The 22591-nt window shown below is 42.8% G+C and overlaps 1 protein-coding gene across 1 annotated transcript in view; it reads left to right on the forward strand.

The window, feature by feature from the left end:
- Positions 1 to 22591, forward strand: part of DERA (deoxyribose-phosphate aldolase) — a 98392-nt gene that overhangs the window by 45576 nt on the left and 30225 nt on the right. Inside the window, exon 6 of the mRNA XM_054036141.1 lies at positions 7395 to 7523. Within this exon, the coding sequence (XP_053892116.1) occupies positions 7395 to 7523 (129 nt within the window). The remainder of the gene's footprint in view (positions 1 to 7394; positions 7524 to 22591) is intronic.

A 22591-nucleotide genomic window follows, 5' to 3' on the forward strand; every position in this document is an offset into this window, starting at 1 on the left:
TTTTCTCCACAACCTGTGAGAGCTATAAACTTTATACAAGAACTTTAGTTTTCAGTTACAATCGCTTGTCTCTGGGAGCTGGGACTGTAAGGGAAACATCAAATATTGCAAGACTTGATATAAAATAGAGAGCGTTTGCGATTTCCTCCCCTATTCCCCCCCCCCTTTTTTTTTGTATGGGCAAGGAGAGAACAACATATGAAACGGGTGCCTCTACGTGACTATTTCCACATTATTGCTTGAGCAGGGTTTGCACCCCGACAGCAGACTTGAAGTGGCCACTGCTGCTCAGTGGTGGCCATGTTATAAACAAATGCAATATTTGCATTTTTTCCTTCTTTAGTGTTCTATCAGACATCTGACAATTACACTGAATTCCCATGCAGTTCAGATATTCCATCCAGCCCTACCACATTCTCATAGCTGTACTTTTGTTCACAATCAGCATTACAAAGCATATTATCACTGCATACCCAGGAATGGGACTAGTCTTGAGCACAGTTCCAGCTAACCCAGTTGACTGCAAGAGAGCCCTATCCACAAGAGAACACCAATCTGCCCTAGAGTAGAGACAATTGGTGCCTGAAAAAGTTGTCAAGAATTGTTCTGCTTAATGTGCAGAACAGTGCTGAATAGCTGTTTCTGAACATGCCTGCAGTTACCAGGCTTCAGAGGTCACAGCATGGGCAGGCTTTAGACACAAACTTCTTAGAACAGGGGTCACTAAGTTACCCCATGTAATCATCAGAAAATGGAACTTAAAGTATATTGTACATGATTATGAAAAGGGATGTCAAAGAAGAAATAATAGAGGGACTGTGGCGGGCTTTGTACCTCGTCGACCCCTTAAGTCAGGGGGGCGGGAGGTAAACCCGCCTCTCTATGCCTATGTCCGTTTTCTAAACCCCCTCCCCCCAGTAGTCAGCACAGTGTGGCCCAATGGCCAGGGTCCGTCTACTGCCTGTTCCCGAGTGGGGTAATGTGGCCTAGTGGCCAGAGCCCACCTAATACCGCTTTCCCTAATGGGGTAGTGCAGCCTAGCATCTGGAGTCCATTCAGTGTGCCCCTAGGGCAGTGTGGTCCAATGGCCAGAGTCCACCTAATTTCCCCTCCCCTAGTGGGGTAGCGCGGCCTAGCGGCCAGAGTCAATTCTGCCACCTTTGGAGGCAAAACAGGGGGCCTAGTGGCTGGTGCCTGGAGGCCATCACAAGGGAGTGGCGGCCCCCATAGGGGGCCCCGGGCGCTCCCAACTCCATCATGCCCCAACCCAGGGCCCTGCCAGTGGCAGAACGGTCCACCACGGGGTCAGCGGGAATCCTACTGAAACACACTGACCTCATAAGGGTGGGAGGTACCACTCCCTCGCCCTCTCTGGGTCACTTCCTACTGGCTCTCCTGCAGCAGTGGTCCATATGGTATCGGGGTCTCCAGGCTCCTCAGCACCAGACACTCCCTGGGGTTCCGATACCGGCAAGCCTCTAGTCCAGGTTTCTGGCTCTTCAGCTCTCGTAGGTAAGGGCTGTAACGGCTCCTGGGCTGGAGCCCCTACCAAGTGTCCCTCCTCGGCAGTCAGCCCTGACTGAGCAGCTCTGCAGGCTTTTACACCTGACTTCCAGGTGGAGCATGCCCAGCAGCGCCTCAGCGGTGGGCTTCCTTTGCTAGGAGGAAGGATTAATCCCCTCCGTACCAGTGCGGGGCTGATCTGCCCCGTCACAGGGACAGATCCTGAACACCTGGCACTCAATCACAAGTTATTGGGCACAGTGCAGAAATTACTGTGTGAAATTGTGACCTGTGTTATGCAGGAGGTCAGACTAGGTGATCGCTATGGGCCCTCCTGGCCTTAAAATGAATTAACTCCGATTGAAGTTAATTGGAAGTTGCAGGTCTTAGGCTTTGCCCCATGAAACAGGATGAACCGGCACCACTGCAACTGTGGTGTGGATGTTTTCACTTGAACTGTATCCGCTTTTTCTGCATGTGGTGACAGTTACGTATGAACAGAAGTAACTGGGGAGGAGCACTCAGATGTGACAGGGTGAATGGAGTAGATTAAAAATAGACAAATCAGATTTTGACTTTTCTTCATTTTCTTCATTTCTTTTATCCACAGAAAGTGTGTGGCAAACTTGAAAGCAGGTTTTTTTTTTTTTTTTTTTAAAATAAATAGTTGTGATTTATTTCCACAAGGGGGTCACTGAGTTTATCACTGATAGATTTCTGAGAGTTTATGTAGGAATGTACATCTGTGTGTACTGTAGCCTATCATATTTGTCATGAAAAGAGAACTATCCAAGGAACAAAATTTACTCACCCACCCTTACAACACTGACGATGACATTAACGGGGAAAAAAAACCCTGATATTTAACTCGCCCATCAAGGAAAGCAACTCTAGTGGATGAGGGGAAATTTTGTTGCAAGGCTGATGTTCAGTATATAGGATTAACATTCTACAGACATATATATGATTTATAATATAGCGCAAACTCTGGCTATATCTAATGTCTAGAAATGATAAATCTTTTTGCATTCTACAATTTATTTGAGGAAGCCAGAGAAAGAACTAAGGAAGTCTTTCCAAGCAGGACCCATGTGTTATATAAAATTGAAAAGTGGTGGCGAGGGCAGTAAATACATCTTTGTTCCAGTGACTTCATAAACCACAACTGCTTTGCTCATGTGCTTTATAATAATGACAGAACCTTTGCATATACTTGTAGCCCCAGTGTATTTTTATGGTTGTTTTCTCATGCTGTGATTCTTCAAAACTTCAGGTGTTCTTGACAAAAATATGTGTGGTTTATATTAAGTTTTTTATTTTGCAAACTAGATCTTTCTGTTTTTATGTATTTTTTTCAGCTTTTCCCCCCTAGACTGTGGGATAATTGGAGTCACCTTGATAGATGAAAACTGCATTTTCTAAGTTTTTTGTTACTTTGTTTAAAAAGTTGCTGGACAATATTATATTAAGTATTTTAGTGAACATCCAATTATACTGAGAGTTACTTTAAAGCTATTCTTATATATTGTTGAATATATTTATTGCACTTGAAATATAATAGTCTAAATCTGCTTTTTAACAATTTTTAACATGCTTTCTAATGGTACACATTAAAAAATTGTTAAAGAGCAGATTTAGTACTGTAGTACTTTTCTGAAAGTATTGTGTATTTAACTATCTGATTTTTTCCACTGGCATATTATGAATGAAAGGCAAATGACATTTTTGTTTGGGAGAGCAATAGGCTGCAGAAATGGAAATGGAACACTATACAACAGTATAGGCCATGTGTCAAAAAATATGGGCTTGCTCCATGGCCCATTGAAGTTAATGGGAATCTCTCTATTGACATTAATAGGTGTGTGGGATTGGGCACTATGGTCCCAAAGCCTGCTGAGATGCCATGATCATGCTGCTCAATCTCCGCCAATCCCTTCTAGGTAATTACGAGCTCACCATCAGCTGCTCTATTATAGTTGAAGCACCAATGTCTTCCGAAGGCCGAACTCCATAGGGGAACTGTATACCAAATCCCTCCCCAATACTGGTTCCAGTAAGGCTTCCTTCTTGGATGCCACTAAGGAATTGAAGGATCTGTCACCTTTTCAAAAGGCCACTTCAGAATTTGTCTCCATCTCCATTGGCCCACTGGACTTTGGTAACAGGAAGTTGCATTGTTAACGGGGCTATTGACAGACCTGTATTTGGAGAGTGACATCCACAAAATCACTTCACTACCTGCTCACCTTCCAAAACTTGCCCGGATTTGGTGGGGGACCTTGTTTCTGATTCTCATTGCAAGAAGATGGGTGAGGAATGGAAACGGAGGGGAGAGAACTATGAGAAGAGAAAGGAAAGGAAGATTAAAAAACCTTCCAACCAACAAAAGAGCGAGTGAAGGTCAAACCAGAAAAGGAGAAATTCCTTAAAACAGGGTTGAGCAACTTTAAGATAATAGAGGGCCACAAATCCACTAAAATTCTTTGGCAGGCCATGGAAAATTTTAAGATTGAGCAGAGTCACTGAGGGGCTCAGTCTTTTAACAAAGCTGCTGTTGCCTCATGCCACTTTGCATCCCCATCAGCACAGACTGTACCTCAGTCAGCTCCTCAGCTGGTGTAAACTGACACAGTTCTGTTGACTTTAGTGGTACCAATTTACAACAGTCAATGGGGATATGCTGATTTACATATCAGCTGAGGATCTTACCCAAATCTAAAGGCTAAAAGACAGGCTATGATTCTCTTTCTCCCCTTTGAGTCTTTGCTGAGTTGAAAGTGACAATTTTTAATACAGATATTGCTCTGTGTTTGCTACTATTAACAATTTTCCGTGGAGTGTTGAGGATTGGTTGGCTGTTTTGTTTGTTTGTTTGTTTGTTTGTTTGTTTGTTTGTTTGTTTTTTACAACAGCCAGAAGTTGGCGCTCTCACAGCCTTTCCAATGATAGTGGAGTAGTGTAATGGTCTAAGTTTCACATCTGAAACAAGAAGGCTGTTTCTACACTAGTCATTTTTGACATAAAAGAAGTTTTCCACGATTTCTACTAATTGGTTCAGTGCCACCAGTTGTAGCAAAAGGAGCATTGGTGTAGACAAGGCATGAGGCAGTCACTGGCATTTTAACCACTTTGTCATCTAGCCCTCTTCAGGAAATCTGAACAACATAGTGGTTAAAATACCAGGGGCTGCTAGCATCCTGTATGCACTTTCCCAGTGATGGGACTGGTGGAGCTGAACAATAGACACACATTTTTGGCAGCAAACCCTACCACATACAAAGCCAGGACTCCAGGAAATCATGAGTTCAGGTTCGGTATGATCTACTCAGCCCAGTTTCTTTAGGAAGCATGCAACTTGAGTATCATGAAGCTTGTGCAAGTAATTTGGATGCAACCTTAAAATGGCCTCCCGTCTGCTCTGTGTGAATACTGAAGCCTTTTTTATAGGGTTAGGGGTTTGTCCCAACATCCGTGATCAAAACTTCCTTTCTCTTTACTATATTGCAATATGCCTTGTGCCAGTAGGGTACCTTCCCCCCAGGTGCTGTAAAACTGAAAAGTGTGTTGGGATATTTTAGGATCAAAGGCACCATATCAAAACAAGATATTATCTGTAAGAATTGTTCTCTCAATATATGGTAATTATTACAGACATGTTATTGTGTCCCCACTGCTAGAGTCAGAGGGGAAAAGTACATATCCATTTTCACCATTATCTTGAAGAATGTGGCAGAAAAGATACTGATGGTTGAGGAGCCTCAGTTATTCCTCTTCATTGGGTGCCACACATCCCATTGGCTAATGAGGCAGTTAACTCATTCCTGCACTAATTTCATATAGAAGCACATATCAAAAGTGTGTGTGTGTGTGGGGGGGGATAATACTATAACTACAGCACTACCTTCAGAGAACAAGATAATTTTCTTTCATGGCATCCAACCTAAATTTACATTCTATTAATTTGTTTTGAAAATTTTGGCAGCATGTCTTAGAACTAGAGAAAACTTGAATCTTTTCTTATTGCTACTGAAACTAGTAGAACATGAAAGCTGCTTTCCTTGGTTTTCTAAAGGCTTCAGGAAATAGTCACTCCACAAAAAGAGACTGTATTATGATCTACTATGAGCCTCAACCAGTCATATTATCACTTATCAAATCCTCTACTCAAGCAAATAACACAGGTTCTTTGTGTTTCCTTTCTGAGTGTTGATTTGATCTAGGAGGCTTCTGGAGTATCAATAATACATGTTCGACTGTATGGTAGCACTGATTAATTCACACTTTGGGTACATAGTGAGATGTGAGGTAAGCCAGGTGTCTATAAAGGGACTCACTAAGTGCATTAGCCAGTTGTCTGCTAATATGCATAGTATGTCGCAGTGGAACACTGCAGTGCTATCAAACATAGCAGCTACATCCTGACATCAATAGAATGCAGAAGCACAGCAGGTGGAGTGGAGGACCAGCAGTGAAGCAGTTTGATAAGTCCACTGAATGGTTTGGAGAGTCTCTTGGGGGTGGAGAGAGGATTGCTAGTTTATCACTAAACATGCCTTTGCTCTGTAGTGTCCACAATTATCATGGTCATTGCACAGCAAAGATGTATTTAAATATATTTTAACTTTATTTTATCATTATTAATATACATTGATTTTCCATTCATGTATTAACAAATCTTACTCATAATCTGAATTTGTTACCTTTAAAGGACCCAGTTTGGTTGGTCATCCTTTTATCTGTATCTTTATTTTGTTAAAATTCCAAAAATGGGAACATTATATTAGAGAAACTACTTGATTCTGATATAAAGCTGTCTGTCATTGTTTCCACTGAAAGGGCTTCCCATACTTGATTTCTCCAGGTCGCTAATGTTGGGGTATCTGCACTTTTTCAAAATGTCTGTAGTTATATTTTACTAGAAAAGCATGACTGTGTATTAATATTCATGTTTGGATTTATCTAGTGGCTATTTCCCATGCTTTGTGTTTTTAGAATACTTCAGTCTCCACCAAAATATGGTGGATTTCCCAGTGCTTCCACACTCACCCCTCATTATCTGATCAGGTCAAAGAGGTTTAATCATTTTTTAAAACAATACCAATTAGAAGTCTCTTAATGTTTTCAAATTTATTCTAGTCCATACTGAAATAAGAGTCTGTCAAGTTGCAAGGGAAGGGCACTTGGGGGTGTGGCGTTCCTTTGGCTATGACAATCGTTTCAGATTCAAAAGCAGAGTTTTTTTGGTTTGTTTGTTTCATAGCTACAGGTTCACAAAAGAGCTCCTTCCTGAATTCTAACCAGCTCATCTTATCAATTATGGAAAAGGATAAGGGCCAAATTCTGCCCTTGGATGCATGTATGCAACTCCATTGGGAACTGTGTATGTCATCTAAGGGCAGAATTAGAAATGGTGGGGTAGAAGAGGAGTGGAAGACAAGACAGAGTGGGACAGGCTGAAAAACACATTCCAGAAAGTTGATGACAAGGCCGAGAACATCAGAAGGTTGGAGTGAGAAGGAGAAAAATGACACAATGAATGTACAGGAAAGCTATTAACAAGCAAACAGGAGAGACTTTAGAAGTATTGATAATGTTTTATTGGTATATTTAGGGCTAGTCAGTGACATTTTTAAGTCTTTGTCCTGTTTATACTGCTGTCTTGTTCTCATATTTGAATATTTTCTTGGTTCTGAATGAAATGAAGTTAACAGCTATTAAAATGAATTTGAAACTGTATAGCAGTGCTAACTACCTACACAGCAATGTGATTCTTTGAACCTTTAACATTTTGCTTTATAACTAGTTCTTAGGCCTGTTTGCATTCACCCAGAAGTGGAAATAAACACCATACTTCAGAATGTTTCTTGACCAGCTTTATGACTTTCCTGTAGGCCTCTATGAGGAGATCCGTCAGTTTCATCAGGCCTGTGGAGATGCTCACATGAAAACAATCTTGGCAACAGGAGAGTTGGGATCACTTACCAATGTCTACAAAGCCAGCATGGTAGCGATGATGGCAGGTAAATATATGCATTTTTAAACATTCTGTAGATAATGCAATTACGAAAATCTTTAGTTTTAAATTAGGGGCTTGACAATTGGATGTTAAATACTTAGACTAGACAAAACTGTGATCTAACACCCCAGCTAGTAACTATTAATATCGCAGGTAATAAGATATGTCACTTGTTTTGTATAAAACTATGATATTTACTGGAGCTGGTCATAAAATGGGAAGAATAATTTGCAAAAGTTTAGTAAAAATTTGTCCTTATTTTTATTTATTTGTATTTATGGTAGATCCTAAAGGCCCCTGTTGAGACTGGGCCCCATTCTACTACTCGCAGTACAAACCCATAGTAAGAGACACTTCTTCCTCTGAAGCACTTACAATAAAGTAGTAAGTTCATCTAAATTCAGAATGTCAACAAAGCTTTTCATCAAAATTTCAGAATTCAGAACATTTGGACCAGTTGTAATATGGACAAAAAAATCTGATTTGTAAACATTATTAATTTGCCAAATAGTACATATGGGAGAAATATTTCCATTTACCTTGGGCTACATTGTGCAACCCTTACTCATACGAATGACCACTTACACGAAGTCCCATATAATAATTCTACCACCTTTATATATTCTTAAATAGCACTTCTCATTAGATCTCAAAGTACTTTACAAAGGAGGTCCGGATTAGTATATCCAGTTTCCAAATGGGAAACTGAGACAAAGAGAGGTAAAGTGACTTACATAAGGTTACCCAGTAGGCCAGTGGAAGAGACAGAAATAGAACCAGAGACTCTTGAATCCAAGTCCTGTGTTCTATTCACTAGGCCATATTGCTCCAATATTGTTGGGACTGCTGCTGTAAGCTCATGTTGATGAGCCCTGTCTATCCCTATATAAGTGCAAATTTAGATCTGTGTATTGAGGATGAAATTCACCTTTGAGCCCTTGAAGTCTGGTGTTCTCAGGGTTTAAGTGGTGCATATGCCTTGGGCTGGGCCTCTGCACAGGTATGAATATCACCCGATGTTAGGGCTTATGTACTCAGGATGTTAGTGCGTGGCAAGCCAGCGTGTGAATCTACAGTGCACCAACTTGCCATGCAGTAACGTCCTGTGTGGGCACTGCTACGGTGAACTAAAAGTTCCATAATGCACTCTGACAATGGAACTTTTAGTGTACTGTAGCAGTGTGCATATGGGATGTTATTGTGGGGCAAGCCAGCATGCTAATATATTCACACTCTGGCTTGTTGTGCATTAACATCCTGTCTGGAAAAGCCCTTGTAAGAATGTATAATAGAAATTTGCAGTGGAAAAGTACTGCTCAGTACTAGAATAGTCAGATCAATGAAAACTGAAAACATATCCAGTATGTGCTTAATGGATTTTATTCATTTGATCATTCTTTTAGAGAATTCTTTTATACACTGATAGTAAAACATTGCTTTGATTTATTTTATAAATAAGAGTATTATACTGTGGCTGTTATAGGAATTACAGATAACATTCATTAGTATTTGTGTGCAGATAGCTTCAAAATGACAAGACCCTCTGCATTTTCAGGGAGCAAATGGTGTCTGCTAAAGCATCCCATCCTCAGTGCATCTGAACAGGGATGTATACAATTTTGGGGGGAGGGAGGGTGGATCCTTGTCCAAGCCAGGGCCGGCCCACAACATTTTGGCACCTGAGGCGGGGAGCTCAAATGACGCCCCCATGCCCCCTCACTTGGGCCTAAACTTTGAAAAGTCTCAATTCTGCCTTCTTCCTATTCTACTCCTCTCATGGTACTGCTCTGCTACCTACCCCAATAAAGGAGAACTAACAACTTGTTCAAAAAATTTAAGTAACACTTAACTTTCAAACACCTGAACAGTAAATGTAACTTTTCTTGTTTGCATAGTAAACACTGGCATTTTTATCTGTTTGAATAATCAAAGTGGTGCTTTCTGTGCCTTCTTGGTTGCAAAGATTTGAACTGCTTCCTGCTGAAGGTCCACAGTCTGGGCCAGCTCATGATCTATTGAGATGGTTGCAAGGCCGACCAGCCTCTCCCGTGTCATTGTGGAGCGTAGATGTGTTTTTATTAATTTCAGCTTGGAGAAGCTGCGTTCTCCATTGGCAACTGTTACAGGAAGTGTTAGTAGTATGCGCAGAGCAACAAAAGCATTTGGAAAGATGGTGGTCATCTTATTTGTGCACATATATTCCAGAACAGCCTTTGGAGTTGATCCTGCTGAAATGTATCTTGAAAGGTCTTTCAGTTCATCACCTAAATCACTCGCATCAATATCGCGCATGTCATCATGTGTCAACACTGTCTCTAGTGCCCTGCATTGCTGGTGTAGGTCTTCTTCAGGTATAGTGAGGAGTTTTGGAATATCATACAACATCCCAAATATACTGCTGTGTTCCTTGAAATTGCATGAAACGTTCTTCAACTGACTGCATTGCACAATCTAGCACCTGGTTAAAGAATTCAACTTTGAATTGTTGTTTGGAGTCTCTTACGGGATTATCACATACCTCGTAATCAAAATGTCGTCTTTTTCGGTGACTCTTGAATGGGTGGGAAAATAGCTTCAGTGTGAAGTTCCTCTGCTAACTTTTGTGCACTCTTCAAAACATTTTGAAATCCTTCATATGACCGGTAAGACTGTAGGTATGACTTTGCTTTGTCCAGTTGTTCCATTCCTCCAGATATATCAAGGTCAACACCTTGGAGTCTCTTGCTTACAACATTTATTTCAAACAGTATGTCATGCCACAACACTAAGCCACACAGAAATTTGAAGTTATGTATGTTTCTGGTGATTCCATTTCCCTCTGCCACTGTTCTCCCACAAACAGTTCCTGTCATAGCATTATCCTCCATAATGTCAACTATGACATCATCTATCTTCCCAATTGGGTGTTTGATAGGCTTTATCACCTACACTCGATTTTCCCATTGTGTGGCACTCAGTGGTTTCAGTATCAGAGAGGATGTTCCCAGATGTTGCTTCAAAATTTGCCGTTGATGCAGAGAAAAATACATAGATGCTTTTGAATTACATTAAAAAATTCAGCAGCCTCACTAGAAGCTGAGGCTGCATCACTGACCATCAAGTTCAATGAATGAGAACTGCATGGGACAAAAAAAGCTCGAGGGTTTAACTCTCAGATCCATGTCTGCACTCCTGTTCTTTCCTCTGATGTTGGCATCATTATCGTAGCCCTAACCTCTCCTGTCAGCTATCGCAACTCCCGTATCTTCCAGCTTTTTAAGAAGCACATTTGTCATACCAGCTCCTGTAGTATCATCAATGTCAATAAATTCTAGAAAATGCTCTCTGATAGTCACCATTTCAGGGACATTTTCACTAGGTTCTGTTGTTGTTACAAAATGCCCATTAAAGTAATTTGTTCCATATGGCTGATGTCAGGTGTGCAGTCCAGAATAACAGAATAATATCTTACTCATAGACTCATAGACATTAAGGTCAGAAGGGACCATTATGATCATCTGGTCTGACCCCCTGCATGCTGCAGGCCGCAAGACCCTTCCCTGGACTCTACCGTTGAAGTCCCCAATCCTGTGTTTTAGTGACTTCAATCGGCTGAGACCCTCCTGCTAGTGATCCCTGCCCCATGCTGCGGAGGAAGGCGAAAAACCTCCAGAGGCTCAGCCAATCTACCCTGGAGGAAAATTCCTTCCCGACCCCAAATATGGCGATCAGTAATACCCCGAGCATATAGGCAAGAGTCTCTAGCCTGACCCTTGTTGGCCATTATGCTGTTCATGTACCATTGCTTGGTTTTCCTTGGCTACTATGTTTTATCATTAAACCATTCCCTCCATAAACTCATCCAACTTAATCTTAAAACCAGACAGGTCCGTCGCCCCCACCGTTTCCCTCGGAAGGCCGTTCCAATATTTCACCCCTCTGATGGTCAGAAACCTTCGTCTAATTTCAAGCCTAAACTTCCCCCCGGCCAGTTTGTATCCATTCGTTCTCGTGTCCACATTAGTACTAAACTGGAATAATTCCTCTCCCTCCCTTGTATTAACCCCTCTGATATATTTAAACATAGCAATCATATCCCCCCTCAGCCTTCGCTTTGTCAGACTAAACAACCCAAGCTCCTCTAATCTCTTTTCATACGACAGGTTTTCCATTCCTCTGATCATCTTAGTCATCTTGCTGACTTCAGATCTACCACAATCTTCTGTTTGACTCTTGTTGCCAGTAACTGTATGATCTCATTTTGAATTGTTTTTCCAAGGTAGTGGTGTGTGTACATTCTTGGGTGGTGACTCTTCTTAGATGCTCCTGGAGCACAGCATCAAACTCAGCCATCAGCACCACAATTTTAAGGACATTTCCATTGTTTGGCACATACAGCTGATCTGAAGTGTCACGCAGTGCTAGGTTTTGGGTAGCAAGCATTCTCACAATGGCAGTGAGCCTTTTCAGAACATTTTGCCAGTAAAGAATCTCTGATGCAATCTTCTCTTGATGCTGATCATCTATGGTGGCCTTTTAATCTTAGTCTCATCTCAAGCTCTTTCCACCTATGGAATGCTCTCTGGTGATTTACTGCCTTCTCATGGCATGCCAGATTTCTAGCCAGATTTTTCCAGTCCTTTGTTCCTGTAGAACCCAATGTAGCTGGAACATTAGACTGGAAGAGTTTGCAACAAAAACAGTATGAAGTATTCTGGGTTTTTGAGTACATAAGCCATGGCTTCTCCACTTTGTCACCATTGGGGATTTCATGCCAGTAATGTGTTGGATGGAAACTTCTATTTTCATTTTCTTTGGGGAACATGAAGTTTTTCACTTGCTGTGGCCCATGCAGTACAAGGAAGTCCCTCAGGCTACTGCTCAAGTGGGTTCACAGTCCTGGATCATTTAGACTTTCAGGAACTAAACTCAGCAGCAGCTGTTTCTTGCGCCTCCACCACACTCTTCTCTGATCTACACTTTTCTTCAGGAATGTGCATGGTTACATCCATTTGAGATGGAGATATGGATGCTGCAGTAGCTGCCAGGTCACCTGCACTCTGACTCACTGGAAGATCAGGCATCTCCTCACCACGCACATCCTCACTGGGGCTGGAAGGCTCACCGTGAACATTTGTGTCTATGTATCTCAGGTCAGGAGAACTCCTTCCTGCTTAGATAGAAAAGCTTCCTTTGCTTGCTTGCTTTGTCTGAATGCTGCCCCAGAGGGGCGTTTTCTTCTTTCACTCACGACTGCTGTTCTGTGCCAGCTATGGTGGCTCTCAACACTCAGTTGAAGGGGACAAACAAGCAGGCTTGTAGCAGGGCCTGAGTGAGGGAAGATATCAGCATCTTAAGGGCCTAACTGGCTCCTACTACTTCAGTTGACTGCCTGTTCTCCTCAAGTGGGTTCAGGGAAGCAGCAGGAAACAGGAAGCTCCCTGAGAAGCTGGTGTTAATCAGTCCAGGCTCCTGGAGGTGCTATAGAGGTACATCAGAGGCTCCTCCTCCTCTCTCTCCCTGCAGCTCCTGCTGCTTTCTGTTATTCCCTCTCACCTTTTCTCCTGCCGGCCTGTTATGTCTCTTGTGCCCTCCTTCCTCCAGCACAGCACTCCACCATCTCTGTGCAGCTAGAGCAGAGAGAATACATATGCACCAGCAGCAGACACAATTTTCTACACTCTGGGACTTAGTGGCGCCCCCTCCCTGCCCCCCCACCCCACAGCCTGGCACCTGAGGCGGCCACCTCAGTTCACCTCATGGTAAGGCCAGGCCTGGTCCAAGCAATTCCAAAATGCCTACAGATAGATATCCAACTTGGATTCTGTCACTTTAATATTTTAAATACAGTGAAAACTGCCTAGAAAGATTGATTTGGGCAACCCCCATTTCCATCTTCACATCCATTGTTGTGTAGAGAATGACAGCTCCATGAAACTGTTAGCTTCCCAAATCACATATGTTGATACTCTACATGCAAAATCTCCAACGTGTAAGAACAGCACACATCAACTAGGTATTTTAGTGGTAAAATGGTTAGTCAGGTTATAATTGGGACACCGAGAAACAGCAATGTTCTCTATCTGCAGCTAAGAGGCACTCCAAAATTGCAAAATATTTCCTCTTTGTTGAAAACATCAAAGACAATTACTTTTAATCTGATCCTTATGCCTCAGCCGAAAGCTGCAAAGTAAGTGGGAGACAAACACCTCAGCATAAACAGGAAGTGATTTTTTTTGGAAGTGATTTAGGGTGTCCTCATACTTTGTTTGTTTGTTTTGCACTGGTATAGCTGTGACAGTGCAGCCCCCCAGGTGGGTGCATGACAACAGTTCAAGCACTGTTTTGTACCAGTGCAATGGATGTATATTAGCCTGGTGCAAATTCCTTTAGTCTACCCAAGCTTTTAGGGACATAAGGTGGTCTCATAATTAAGACTCAGAACTAGGAGTTAGCTGACAAGGGTTCTATTCTCAAAACCCCTTCTACAAACCCGCTTATTTCACAGTGCTCGTTAAGAAGAGACTTTAATAATTGAATTAGATGGAGGGAAGTTTAAATTAGAATCACCTAAGTTATCCCCATCTCTGGAGTATCCTGTCTTACTTGTGCCCATCTTTATTACAGTTAGCTCTCTGAGACCGAGAATATCTTTATTTTTGTGTAGGATAAATCGCCAAGCACATTATCGACATTGAACAAATACTACTCTAATAAAAATTTCCAGCTCTGCCACAGCTTTCTTCTGTAACCGTGTACAAGTTAACCTCTCTCTGTGCCTCAGTTTCTCCCTATGTAATATAGAGATAATACTTTTCTACCTAAAAGGTGTTGAGAGGCTCAATTCCTTAGTGTTTTTGAGATGTTCAGATAGTACAGCGATGAGGACTATGCCAGTAAATATGTTTTTTTTATCCATACATCAAAATAATTTGTGACAAGGGGTGAGCCATATAACAATTACACTGTAGTTTAATTTGATCTGCTGATCATTTTCACCTCTTTTGTAGTACATAATAGTTGAAAACTGCAAATTATTTTGGTTTATTCTATACATTATCTCCCCCCCGCCTTTTTTTTTTTTTTTTTTTTTTTTTACTGGTGTAGTTTTCTTGCAGTACAGCAGGTGGCTCTATTGTTAATGATTTTCCTTGCATCATGATTCATTTTGTAAGTACTCTTGTGAATATGTATAGTAGCTTCTTTATTTTGATCTCTTGCCTTCTGTTTGAGAGTGGGTGTGGGAATCTGAACGATTGGAGAGCTGTATCCAAGTGGTCTGGGTCAAATTTGGAAACACGGGAGCTTGACTTTCACATAGACAGAGAACCCAAAACTCCGGTTGAAGTCCGTGTGAGCTGCAGGTGCTTAGCACCTCTGAAAAATAAGGTGCTGTTGCCTAGATCTTCACAGGTGTTTAGACGCCTATCTCCCATTAAAATCAATAGGAGTTAGGCATCTAAATACCTTGGAGAATCTGAGCCTGTGCACCTAAAGTTAGGTTCCTAAATCTCTATTTTCAGGCACCTAACTTCTTTGCAACCAATACTATTTCTTTTTTAAAAGCTGTGCCTAATTTTCAGCTTCTAAATCTTTATTCAGATCCTGAATACATGATCTGATTTTCATATGTGCTGATCATCAAGCAGACCCATTGAACTAGGTAGTTGCATGAAGGATGAGCATTGGCCTACTAAACCCAGGGTTGTGAGTTCAATCCTTGAGGGGGCCATTTAGGGAACTGGGATAAAAATCTGTCTGGGGATTGGTCCTGCTTTGAGCAGGGGTTGGACTAGATGATCTCCTAAGGTCCCTTCCAACCCTGATATTCTATGATTCTATGAATTTGACACTATGTCTTGGACCATGCTAGAAACTATCATTTTGCATGCATGGATGCAAAAAGAAAAAAAGAAAAGTTGCCATTGCATGATCCTGAGAAAACTGGGCTTGACAGCCTACTTTTTGCTATCATGCCTAACAGAGATGAGGATTTTTTTTTAAAGTAAACATTTGCACTGTTGTGATCTGATTATTTTGCTGTTAAATATCTGTTACTGCCTGAAGCTGATAGCATCACATCAAGCCAAAATTGTGAACTTGGGCTCAGGTTTTCAAAATTGAGTGCCTCGTTAGGCTCTTAAGTCCATATTTAGGCATGGTAAGAAGTCACCTGATTTGCAAAACAGGTGCAGATCAAGCCACTCCCATTGATTTCAGTGTGCTTAATTCTTGCGACCATAATATGTTTTTCACCACAGAAGAATCAGATAATTTAAAAAGCAATACAGCTGTGGGCTTTGTTTTTGTTTTGTTTTTTAAATTTTCACCCTCGTTAAATGACTCATGGAAACGGCTACAATTATACTAGCAAGACGCATGCTGTCAATCCTGTTAACTTTAAAAAAGTTACAGTGATGCTGAATCTGGTTCCTAGATTGGGAAGGGCCCCAAGAGTGTAAACAGTAAGGACACCAGAAATTCAAATGGACAGATATGCCTTTCTGTGGTTTAACTATTACTATTAGTAGTAGTATTTGAATAGTGCCTACCAGCCCCAGTCATGGACCAGAACTGCATTGTGCTAGGTACTTTACAAACACAGAACAAAAAGACCATCCCTGCCCCAAAGTGGTTACAATCTAAGTAATCCAGTTGCCAAGGCACGTAGGGAGTTTTCTGGGACAAGTTGGTGGAATCTTAGCCAGAAGTTTCTGTAGAATAAGCTTTAATCTAAAATAAATTACTCACCCCTGTCTGGTGAAGGAACCCTTCTGAACATATGCTGATTCAGTGCTGCCATCTTGAATTTACAGACAGCTAATCAGAAACAGACAGACCCCTGAGATCCAAATCTAGGACTAGCAAACAGCCTGAGCAGTCAGGTTGTGCACTGACAACTTCCTCCAGGGCGGGAGCGGGAGGAATCCTTCTGCCCTTGAGCAATCACTGGCAGCAGAGAAGTTCTGTTGCCCTTACAGCCTCATGGCTGGAGAAGCTTCTGTACCACTTGCTCTGCATAGCCACTCCAAGTGCTGCTACATTCCATTTGCATTCTAGAACTGGTTCTGCTACAGGAGGGCCATCCGTAGCCATTGGGGAGTGGGTGGGATTTGCCCCTAAGAGAGGTGAAATTTCCTCCTTCCAGATCAATGGGGTACTAACTGTGCAACTCCTCTCTGTGACTTAATTTCACTCCTGAAAAATGCTATGTCTAACATATAGGATCTTTGATCTTCTCTCATCTGTTGCTCCAAACCTTGTGTACACCTTAAACACTGGCAGCAAGTAAGAGTAGACTTCTGGCTGACTCCCTGGATAATTTGTCAAGTGTTTATTTTGTCTAAGCATTTCTGTAGGGATATTGCCTGATTTTCAGTGGTGTTGTACACTCATGGCAGTTTGACTTTAGTAGTAGCTATTGGTGCCCAGCACCTCCGAAAACCAGGAAATAATGGGTTACATTCGATTTTACGTTGCCAGTGATATCTAAACATAACTGGAGAAACAACTGGCTGCTGCAGTGCTAATATTAATTCATTAAGTCTTGCAAATTTCAAAAGGCCTGTAGGCACTACAGCAATCCCAAATTAATCCCAGAATTGCATCAAAAGAACATTTTCTCTGTCGTTACTTTAAATCCAGGTCAGCAAACTAACCCGCCTCCCAATGGTAACAAACTCTTTGCCCCTTAAACAACAGGAATTTGTGGAGCAGGCCAAGGATGTACTTCGGTAAATATTCAGAGGGTGAGAGTTCCTGTGACAGGGAAGGCGCTATCACCTTTCTGTCCTCTCAAGATTATAATGAAGGATGGTCTTAATTGCAGTGGTGAGGTATTCCTATGTCCCCAGGTAGACGGGTCCTATGTTATTTCACATCCCAATTCTGTTTCCTTATGGCAGAGGACAAAAGTCCATCTTCGGCCTAGGATTCCTACCTGTTCTTTAGACTTTGCTAGGCAACATATTTAGCAAGCGCTCTTCACCTGATCCAATACCCATGGAAATTAATGGAAAGACTCCCATTGGCCTAACGGTTTTAGCATTAGGCCTACAAAAGGTTGGGGAGTGAGTGCTTGGACAGTTTCAGCTGTCCAACAAACCCAAAAAAAGAAGTTAGTGGATCAGCCCATGTGACTTTATTGCATGCAGTCATATTGTTGGATTATATTACTATTTAGAGAACATGAGGCACATGTCAACACTAGTCAGATTTTTTTTAAAAGGAGGTGCTTCTTTATATTCAATTTCTTAACATCCCCATTACGTTATCCCCAGTCCACCCACATTCTGAATGTTCAGCATTGCACAGTGCATTGTAGCCACATTATTCAAGCATTTCATTGTCCTCTGAAACATAAGGTGTTGACAGCAGCCAGAAGCAGGATACTAGACTACATGTACCATTCATCTGATCTCGCAAAACGTGTGCCTAGTTGAAGGCTGTGATTTTCAAAGAAGTGGGAAATATGTGCTTAAATTCCATTGAAATTCAATGGGAGTTGGACACCTGCCTCCTTTAAGCTCTTTTGGAAAGCCCAGATGAAGTCTTTGAGATTTGACTGACAGTATTAATTCTTCTGGAATATTTAACATTATACATTGCTCTTTATTTAACCCTGTGCTAAACCGCTACAAAGATCTTGACATCCCTCTAAGGATAATAAGTTAGCTGAGAGGTGCAATTCTTGCAGTGTTAGGGAAAAAATAGTGGCACCTGGGAGTGAGTGCACATAAGTGGCTAAGGAAGTACATTATTTTCGAGGAAGCAGACCGCAATTCAATATGAATCATGAATCTTCCATCACTGGCTGTTTAATCTGCCATGCTCTCGTTTCTTGAGGTCTTTGAAGTCTTAGGTTATGGCTATGGTGCAATTAGACACTCATGCCTGGCCCATGCCAGTTGACTTTGGCTTGTGCTAAGGGGCTGTTTAATTGTAGAGTAGCTGTTCAGGGTTGTAGCTGTTCAGCCTGAGCTCTGGGACCTACCCACTTTGCAGGATCCTAATGCCTGGGCTCCAGTCTGAGCCCAAACTTCTACACCATAGATCAGCTTCTTAAGGGACACTGATTACACCTGTGATTCTATCAGCTGATTGCCAAACACTGAGAAGATTGAACCAATCAGTGGCGGTCCTTTGCTGGTGGCTGCACTCGCTGTGCAAGTCGTGCCCATTCCTACAGCAGATATTCAATCCTTTTAACCTATTGGCAGTACCAAGACTAAAAGGGCCAAATAAGAGCACATTTTCTCCAAGCCAGTAGGCGCTGTGCTAAGTTTTTCTCCTCTTCGAAATTGTTTTTATATGTATCGTTGCTTCTATCTTAGCCTGTGTACACAGCTTTGCTTATGACCAGAAGGCCTGTGTGTTTTTGACAAAGATATCAAAAAATTGGCAAGCCAGCTGTACAAGAATGGGGAAGGCAGCTGTTGCTTCAGAAAACACGTGGAAAACCTTTTCTATATGAATTAAGCAAGCGCACATGCCATGGAGAAAGTTTGTTTGGTTTTGGAAAATGGGTTTTAGCCGTATTGTTCAATTTTCAAAAATATCCCATTAGCACGCGAAGACTTGTATGGAACAAGAAAAGGATGCAGGTGGGGGATTGAGATGGGGGAACTGATAGGTAAATGTACCCATTTTAGGAGCTAGTTTTCTGTGTGTGTCATTTTTTCCCCCACATGAAAGCTGGTCTGATATCACTCAGACCCTCCTCTGTCTCACCCCTGGGAAGTGTGGGGGGAAGAGATTATGAGGCTGTTATAGATGTTTGGGTTTATTAGAATATTAGAGGTGTTCACACAAGTATGCAACTACCCCCGGAAAGGTCATGACCCATACTCCTTAGCAAAGGTGCTCTTTGAAATGACTAAATATGCATAAGGAAATTAAATGATTGCATATCAAAGCATAATGGATTTAGTCAAATACATTTGGAAATACAATCCTAGAATAATTGAGTTTAAAAAGAGGATGAGGCAAATGTCTGAACAAGCTAACACTTGTGATCTCTATGTATTGTAACAACTGCAAAAAATATAAAAGAGCGAGGAAAACTGCTGTGTGAAAGGGCTAAACTGGCAGGCCAGACAAAAGAAAAAAGGCAGATGGAATTTATAAACCAAAAACATTTCCTGACGGAGACTTTATTTCAGTCTGCTCAAACAGGAAAAGGAAAAAATTCCCAGTTTCCTAGTCACCCTTCAGAAGTATCTGCCACAGCTCATTACAAAAATCAATTAAACTTTTACAACCAGCCCAAAATTGAAGCAAATGGTCTCTCTTACCCACTGCTTTGAGAAAAGCCCACTAGCACAGTCTGGCTCTTTGGCCAGAATGGTGCTGTTTATATACCCCTCCAAATTTCCCAGCAGGCCTTGCCAGAAACTAGGACTGTTAGGAAAGACATTTCCCAGCAAACTTGCTGTTCTGGATCTCAGAAAGGATTGGCTTTCTTACAATAAGCCAGCCTTGTCCCTGACTACTGAGGGAATGCGGGAGTTCTAGCCTTCCCTGTTCATGGAACTCCCAGCCTAGGGCCCTGAAGCCACAGGTTGGGCTTCTTCACAAACCCTAGATGAGTTCCTCTCCCTCAATGATATTGTTTCCTGTGCTGGGACATGGTAGTACTGGCCCGATTCTTAAAGGGCCAGTACACCACCTTACACAGGCGCCAGCTTACAAGAGGCAGGGCTGACTCTAGGTTTTTTGCCGCCCCAAGCAAAAAAAATTTTGGCTTCCCCCCCGTCCCAGCCCTGGGCTCCTCGCCGCACCCCCCTGCCATCCCAACCCTGGGCTCTCCCCCAACCACCCACACCCCCTGCCCTGGGCTCTCCCCCTCCACCCCGACCCGCACCCTCCTGCCGCCCCAGCCCTGGGCTCTTGCCCCCACCCCCGCCCTGCACCCTCCTTCCGCTGCAGCCCTGGGCCCCTGGTAACTCGCTCCCAGGGCGGGTCATTCAGCAGGAATTTTGGGTGTGCACAGAACACAGACAGGATTGGTTCCCATATGGTTACAGAACTGCAGTAAAGTGGAACAATTTTCAGCTTGTGTGATTGGAGGATATGTGGATGCATATTATAAGACTGTCCTACATAAATGAGGAAAAGTTGAGGTGCCTTTATTCTTTTGTTCCACTCTTCCTTTCTATGGGGAATTTGCCAATCCAATATCACTGTCTTCCTTTTAAACAAACAAACAAACAAACAAACAAAAGGCAATGGCTGTTGAAAATAGCAATTCCAGTCCTAATAACTACTGGGAAGCATTTCTTGCTCAATTTTATCCTACTTTTTCTACAGCAAGTTACAGTAGATCAGTATATTTGATTTGGGAGAAATGAAGTAACAGCTGCCCAAACTGAGCTTGAGTACTCCTGAATTTTGAGGTGTTCAAATTTGGCAGGTGCTGGGGGGCGCTGTGGCTCCGCAGGGGAGCACGGCAGCATGTATGCAGCAGCGTGTCTGGTGCTGCGCGAAGCCAGACACACTGGTCTGAGTGGCATGGTAAGAGGACTGGGGGGTTGGAGAAGGGGAAGGGAGTTCCAGGGGTGCAGTCAAGGGACAACGAGAAGGGGGGATTAGATGGGTCAGGGGTTGGGGGGGGGGAGTCGGGACAGACAGCAGTTGGATAGGCATGGGAGTCCCAGGGGTTTGTCAGGGGACGGTAGGGGGTGGGATCCTAGGAGGGAAGTTGGGGGGTCTCAGGAGGGGGCAGTTGGGGACAAGGAGAAGGAAGGCTTAGATAGGGGGTGGGGTCCCGGAAGGGGGCAATCAGGGGACAAGGACCAGTGGGGCTTAGATGGGGTGGGATCCTGGGGGGCAGTTGGGGCAGGGGTCCCGGGAGGGGGTGATCAGGGGACAGGGAGCAGGAGGGGCTGGATGGGTTGGGGTTTCTGTGGGGTGCAGTCGGATGGAGTGGATGGTGGCAGGGTGGGGCTACCCTCCCTCCCCGTGGAGTGTCCTATTTTTGAATGTTAAAACATGGAATCCCTACTCACAGTGCAGCTCTCCATTCAAAGCAGGCTGCAGCATGAGGTCTCAGCTTCCTCGCTCCCTCCCCCTCTTTTTCCTGTTGGTAGTGGCCAAGGGAATACTGGGAAATGTAGTTCTTTCTCTGCTCCAGGGCTGGCTCTATAGGCAAGGAGCTAACCAAGGAACTACAGCTCCCAGGGCCCCCTGTTGGTTCTCAGCTCCCATGCTGGATCCCTGCCGCCCCTACAAATGGGCTGCCCCAAGCATGTGCTTGCTTTGCTGGTGCCTAGAGCCGCCCCTGGCAAGAGGGGATGTGACAGACTAATAGCTTAAAAGAAGAGACAGGACAATCCAAAGTGTTTAGAGGATGGGCACTAGAAAATAGTCTTGTCTTACTTGCTCCCCCACAAAAGTTCCTCTGTTCCTAATGCTGGTGCAGCTCCGCTTATGCTGTGAATACTGGGAGCATGGGCAGAAAGGAGCTGGCAATTATTGGCATTTTAAGCACTATGTCCTGTTCTATGAAGGGCAGTAAACATACTGGTAGCTGTCTGGGTGCTGGGAACATATTCCTGCTGTGATATGTGGACTATCCTGCTCCAAAGGAGAAAAATTCTTCCAAGCAAATGTTTTATGAGAAATGAACAAGGGAGGCGAGCAAGCTGGCAAAATCTGAGTGAAAAACTAGGCATACTGCCTGCAGGGTAAGAAAGTGTAGGAAACAAGACTGCTGAATAAATAATAATACGTAGCACTTAAAGATAACTATGTACATCTTCAAAGCACTCTACACACATTAGCAGAGTAACCTTTACCACACCCCACTAAAATGTAAAAGGATTCGCTTTTTGATTTTTTTAAGGAGAACCCAACTGGCAGAGCAAGTCAGGAGCTGGGATTAGAACTCCGGAGTTCCTGACTTTAAATCCTGTGCTCCGTCCAGAAGTTGAGATATCACTCAGAGTTCACAGCATATTGTGTTTAAGGAAAGTTGTGATTTGTAACTAAAACTGCAGAGATCTAGTTAATTATGAAACTGAAAGCAAGAAGCAAACCAAAGCAAGAGAAGGTGTGGCAAGAGATGTAACAATGTTGAGCCCTATTCTTTGCTTT

Source organism: Malaclemys terrapin, chromosome 1 (assembly GCF_027887155.1).
Source record: "Malaclemys terrapin pileata isolate rMalTer1 chromosome 1, rMalTer1.hap1, whole genome shotgun sequence".
In the NCBI taxonomy this organism is placed as follows: Eukaryota; Metazoa; Chordata; order Testudines; family Emydidae; genus Malaclemys; species Malaclemys terrapin.